Consider the following 6,275-nt stretch of genomic DNA (forward strand, 5'->3'; position numbering starts at 1 on the left):
TGAGTTTTGAGTTGGATTTGTGACACTGGTGGATTTTGTCAAATATTTGGGCACGTTCTTTGCTAATTCGTGTGTTGTATTTCATGGACTGTTTCCAGGGAGGCCTTAGAGCAGCTTCCAAGGGTGCTGCAGGAAAGCTGGGTAGGGGCTCTTGTTCAGGGAGGGCAGGGATAGGATGAGGGGAATGGTTTTGAGCTGGAAGAGGGGGAGATTGAGATGAGATCTTAGGGAAAAATGTTATGCTGTGAGGGTGGGGAGGCCCTGGCCCAGGCTGCCCAGAGCAGGGGTGGCTGCCCCATCCCTGGAGGGGTTCAAGGCCAGGTTGGATGGGGCTTGGAGCCCCTGATCCAGTGGGAGGTGTCCCTGCCCATGGCAGGGGTGGCACTGGATGGGCTTTGAGGTCCCTTCTAAACCATTCTGTGACTTTATGAAATCTTTTGCTTTTAGAGGTGCGGCCAGACACCCCATTTTCTTCTACATTGGGCACCCATCGGAGCAACATCCCTTGAGCTGAGGGTGTGCTATGAAAATCCACAGCCGCTTGGCTGTGCAGATGTTTCCTTTTTGAGCTTTGGAAGCAGCTCCTCTAGGCAGAGGCTGTTCCTCGCAAGCATGTAGTGTCTGCCATGAGCGCGTGTTGCCTGTTGCTGAGCTGCGTCCTTTGCTGCGTGGGAATGTTCTCTGACAAATATTGGGTTTCTTCCTTACAAGTGATGAGGATGTTGTTGTTTGTTGCTTGTTTAACAGGCTTGGAAGGGAAAGAGCAGCCAAATTGCCCCCCATCCTCCAGGACTTGGCAGGGGGTTGCGTATTTTGAGTGTGTTTGGCAGAGTTTTGGTGTTCTGACTCAGCAAATGGTAACAAAAGGAGGATGGCGAAGCCATCCTTTATTCCATAATCCTGTTTGCTTTTCTGGAAACCGGCTTTAGCCTCAGAATCACTGACTCAATTTTTGGATCCCATTCTCATGACAAAGCGGCTGTCTGGTTTAAAACAAGCCCGTTATAAAAAGGGTGCCTCACATCCTGGCTGTTTGTACCAGCTTCTGACGTTCCTCCAGCACTGGGGAGCTTGGCTGGAACGGAAAATGTCCAGAGCTGGAGCCAAGGTAAGTTTATTTGCAGCCTGTACACGATGGTGGCTACGAACACAGCAATGATCAGGGGTAAGTTGTGGGGAAACTTTGGTTTCTTTGCTTTGCTGACAACCTTCTCCTGCGTTGGAAAGAGGAGATGCTTGAAATCCCCCCTCAAACAGAGGGAAGCTGGAGCTCAGCCCTCCTTAGTCTTTCCCCAGATCTTGGCTGTTACCTCTAGGTGTGGCTCTGCGAGAGGATGGGATCCAAGCCAGCAGCCGGGGAGGGGAAGGTTTAAAATGCGCCAGGACTCGATGCCTTGGAAATTGATGGCGGAGGCTGCTGTGCCAGCGGCGAGTGTGAGGAGATGTGTTTGTGGAGTGGGATCTCACAGAAGGCTTGAGGACCTGACATCCAGCACCAGTGGCAGCTGCTGCATCCCCTTCTGTGGAGCCCAGGAGCTGGGATGGAAGGGTGCCCAGTGATGACAGCACCTAAGACAAAAGTATCCCCCCAGGGATGGAAACTGGTCTTATGATTTGGTGGATTCGGCAGAGCTGAATTTAAGCTGGAGAAGGAGGTAGATCAGGACGCTTGGCTTCAGAGAGTGAGGTGCCTCAGGTGGGGATCCCACTCTGATGCCGGGATCTTAGGAAGAAATGCTTCCATGTGAGGGTGGGGAGGCACCGGCCCAGGCTGCCCAGGCAGGTTGTGGCTGCCTCGTCCTGGAGGCATTCAAGGCCTGGCTGGATGGGGCTTAGAGCCCCTGATCCAGAGTTGGAACTGGACAGGCTTTGAGGTCCCTTCCAACTCAAACCATTCTATGATTTTCAACAGTGGTGATGTTTGATCAATGCTGGCCAAAGCACCATAGGTGAAGTACAACCAGCTCGGAGCGAAGGGTGGTTGTGTGTCTAATAGTCAAGCTATGGAAAAACTGTGGGAGAAGTGGATTACAGAGTTCTGCACGTTAGGTGTTTAAATCGCTGTGGCTGGAAGAATTCTCTCCAGAGCATTTGGAGGAATTGGCTGAGGCAATCGCAGATGCTACCAAACAACCCAGCAGCAGGGGTGGGGCTGATGCCGTGCTGAAAGGCTGGAAAAGGTGAAATGCTGTGGTGAGCGTGTGTGGCATTGGATCAATCGACTCGCGCATCAGTTGATTCAGTACAAGAACACTGGAGTAAGTAATCAGAATCCTGTCAGGGAGGAAGATGGGCTGGTGGTTGGGCTGATGATGTTCTGCTGAGACCATGTCAAACTAAGGTCATTTTTGGCATGATCTGGCATCACAGCATCATAGGTGATCAAGGGACACAATCTAAACAGACGCGATGGGTCAGGAATCCTTGTTGCGAAGAGGAGCTCTTGATGAATAATTATAATCTGGAAGGATCTAAAAGTGGGGCTGTACAAAGGATGGGCCTGGGTCTAGGTCTTGGCAGTCTTTCCATGAAAGGCTTTTTGAAGAAAGCGTGTGTCGCCTCTCCAGGCCTGGCTGGGTTGGAGCTACCTTGGTGAGAGAAATAGGATTTGCTCTCCAGCTCTTGAGGTTGTTTCAAATTGAGTTGTGATCAGGTAGGGAAGACGTGTCCCTAAGCAAAGTGCTTTGCAGTCAGCTGCCTGGCTGCAGAAAGAAGCGTGGTGATGGCCCAGCAATTTGTCAGTTGTATCACAAACTCGAGCCAAGGGAAGCAGAAGCAGCCGACTACAAATACAGCCCTCAGGTGTCCGAAGAGCTGTGCTGTCCCCCATGGGGCACTCCTTTCCAGACACTGCTGTGATTGGCTTTTGGCATTGACTTCTGAGGAAGCTATCTGTGGACCGTTAGAGTGGGAAGGAGAGTGGCTGCAGGGCTAGAAGACATGATGACCCAGGAGGAACGAGACCTCACCACCCCTGTATCAGTAAAGGTTGCACTGTGAGCTCCTGGTAAGCCAATGCAAGTGAAACTCTGCTTGGTACAGACCGTCGACTACTCATGGCTCCCTCGGCCATAATTCAGTAACTACTGATCCAGAGAAGGTGGGAGGGAAATGTTCTAACAGTATCTTGCTGCAGAGAGGATGGGGGCTTCACCGAGGGAGCTTTGGGTTGGGTAGGGACAGAGTTAGGTGCTGAGAAAGGCAAGGAGTTGGTGGCAGCTGGAGGTGTTGGGGCCAGGCTGGGGAGTTGGCTGCCAGGACTAGTTGGGATGCAGTTGATTCTGCTCAGTGGGTGGGCTTGGTGACTTTGTCATCTGAAGGGCTCCGTTTTCAGATATTTGGGGCTAGAATATGGATGCAGGCATATGTATGACCTGGGTGATAAGTCTCCTTGTTTTCTTTCCTCTGCTTCAGATCACCTTCTATGAAGACAAGAATTTCCTAGGCCGTTCCTATGAGTGTGACAGCGACTGCCCCGATTTTCACACCTATCTGAGCCGCTGCAACTCCATCCGTGTGGATGGGGGCACCTGGGTGGCCTACGAGAGGCCCAACTTCTCCGGGAACATGTACGTTCTGATGCATGGAGAGTATCCTGATTACCACCACTGGATGGGCCTCAACGATCGCCTCGGCTCCTGCAAAGCCGTCCAGATAGTAAGTGTGACCTCTTCCCAAGGGTTTTTTTAATTTTCATGACCAATTTTCAGCAGGCTTCCCAGGGACCTGCAGGAGCTCCCTTGGAGAGGATGGCTGGAGGGGGTTCGCTCCTGCGGTCACGCTCTGAGAATGGCAAAGTGTTTGATGAGTGGGGAAGAGGGAATGGCAGGAGCATGTGCCAGGGAGGGTTAGGTTGGACATTAGGAGAAGGTCCTTCCTCCAGAGGGTGGTGGAGCACTGGAACAGCTCCCACGGAAGCAGTCATGGCACCGAGCCTGACAATATTCCAGAGGTGTTTGGCCAACGCCCTCAGCCCCACGGTGCGAATGTTGTGACGTCCTGTGCAGGGACAGGAGATGGATCTGATGAGTCTTGTGGGGCCCTTCCAACTCAGGACGTTCCATGAAAGCAGCTCCCTCTGACTGCTTTGTGGGTGAGTTTCTGTAGGACCCGTAGTGTCCAGGGACATCAGTGACCAGGCAGGTCTCTCCGAGGTTTGCCTCTCACCTGCTGACTGCTCTGACTCTGCTGGTGGGATCTCCCACCCCAGCCTTCCCCCAGCAGCACATGGGATAAATTGTGACAGGGAGCAGTGTTTATACCTTGTAGAAGCACTGGACGGGGAAGGAGCAGAAGGAATGATGCTTTTGGGAAGCCTGTAGGGAGAAAGCACACTTGGAAACTGTTGGAAATGTGAGTGTGTGTGTTTGGGGTTGAGATGCTGAGCGCTGCTGTGCCTTTGCCAGTGATCTGTGCATTGCTGGAGCAGCACAGATGTGGATTCCTACTGTGTGGTGCAGGTCCCACAGCTGAGAAGTAGTTTGCTTTTATATCTGGGGGGTCTAACGCTGCTTTGAGCCTGTGCTGGGTTTAGGCTACGTATAAATCCCTTTGTGCAGGGCAGGGTGAGTTTCCAGCCAGTTCACAGAACTGATCCGACATAAGGAATGGAGCCAAAGTGCACAAGAGATGTAACAGCAACACAGCTTCCTCCATCAGGATGAAATACGGGGGCCTTATCCAGCACCTCCAGCTGGTGCCTGGCTTCCCTGATCCAGTGGGAGGTGTCCCTGCCCATGGCAGGTGTGGAACTGGACGGGCTTCGAGGTCCCTTCCAACCCAAACCATTCCACAATTCTCTGACTCCCTCCCTGCACCTGGGCCTTGCAGGTGTTGGGTCGGAGCACCTGGAGAAGCAGCATTGGATGGATCCAGGAGACCCCACAGAGCTCGGCTGGGGGAGGCAGGGAAGACGCTGTCCAGGCAGCTGCAGATTAAAACTGCCGCGGTGCCTTCAGGCAACACAGCGCTTCGAATCACAGCAGAAAATACCCACCCTGTGTTCGCCTGGAATACAACCCAGCTGGGGTCAGCAGCTCATTAAACTCCTCGTCGCCTGGAGGAGAGGGAGCGGAGGGGGTCCAGCTCTCCTGATGCTTGTGTGGAGAGGCTGGAGGGTTCGAGGCAGCAGCAGCGAGACGGGCAGGCTGCCTGGTGGAGAGCCCAGCCCTCGCCGACGTGGCCTCGTTCCTTCCTCTCTGCAAAACTGGGGCTTGTGGTGGGGGTTTGAGCTCTCCAGTCTTAATGGTTCCATGAGTTTATGATTTTTCTCTCCCTTTTTCCTAGCCAAGTGGAGGCCGGGGCCACATCCAGATATTTGAGAAGGGAGATTTTGGTGGGAAGATGTTTGAAGCCACTGAAGACTGCCCTTCCATCATGGAGGAGTGGCACATGCGCGAGATCCATGCCTGCAGAGTCCTGGAAGGGGTTTGGGTTTTCTATGAGCATCCCAACTACCGGGGCAGGCAGTACCTACTGGCCAAGGGCGAATACCGCAAACCCGTGGAGTGGGGAGCAGCCAGCCCCGCTGTCCAGTCCTTCCGCAACATCACCGAGTAAGGCAGCCTGCTGATTGGGATGCCAGAAGCCGTCAATAAAGCAACTGAGTCGCTCAGCTCCTCCTGTCCTGCTTATTCCCGGGGTCTGCGTGCGACTGAGTGACCCTACCCTGGCAGAGCTGGGGTGGAGCTGAGCGTCCTTCAAGCAGAACACCCTGTGCCAGCCCCCATTGCCTCCATCCCCGCTGTCACTGCCTTCTCCAGGCTGGCCCCAGATCCCCCTCCATCCTACTGCTCCCGCCCTGGAAAAGCCACCCCTGGAGCTCCTGCTCCATTTGGCCAGTGGAGCAGTCCCAGCTCCAGCTCTCTGGCTGTTGCTGCTGGCTGTCACAGCCCTCTGGAGCTGTGGAATCCTAGAAGGGTTTGGTTGGAAAAGACCCCTGAGATCATTGAGTCTGACCATCCCTGTCCACTCCTAAACCAGATCCCCAGGCACCTCATCCACCTGGCAGGAATCCCCGAGCAGGCAGGGGGCTGCAGCCCCCATGGGTGATGCTGGGGACCCAGGAGCCTCTATGTCAGGTACAAGATGCCCCTCGTAGATGTCACAAGAGTTCTGGCTGCTTAAAATGGGGCTGCGCGGCGCATCAAGCTGGGCAGCTCAAGGGGAAAAGGAGGTTAGATGTGGATAGAGGCAGTGAACACCTTGGAAAGCTGCCCGGGGGTGTGAGGCTGCTCTCTGTGGAGGACAGGAGGAGATCCCTGAGCGCCTGAGGT

The 6,275-nt window shown here is 54.0% G+C and overlaps 1 protein-coding gene across 1 annotated transcript; it reads left to right on the forward strand.

Annotated features, from left to right (window-relative positions):
* The first annotated feature begins 505 nt into the window (after positions 1–505).
* On the forward strand, positions 506–5,614 carry CRYGS (crystallin gamma S). The gene is made up of 3 exons (XM_069865291.1): positions 506–1,108; positions 3,415–3,657; positions 5,287–5,614. Exons 1-3 carry the CDS (start codon positions 968–970, stop codon positions 5,557–5,559), a joined length of 657 nt encoding a protein of 218 aa, XP_069721392.1. The 5' UTR covers positions 506–967; the 3' UTR covers positions 5,560–5,614.
* The last annotated feature ends 661 nt before the right edge of the window (positions 5,615–6,275 follow it).

This window comes from Phaenicophaeus curvirostris, chromosome 10 (assembly GCF_032191515.1).
Source record: "Phaenicophaeus curvirostris isolate KB17595 chromosome 10, BPBGC_Pcur_1.0, whole genome shotgun sequence".
Lineage (NCBI taxonomy): Eukaryota > Metazoa > Chordata > Aves > Cuculiformes > Cuculidae > Phaenicophaeus > Phaenicophaeus curvirostris.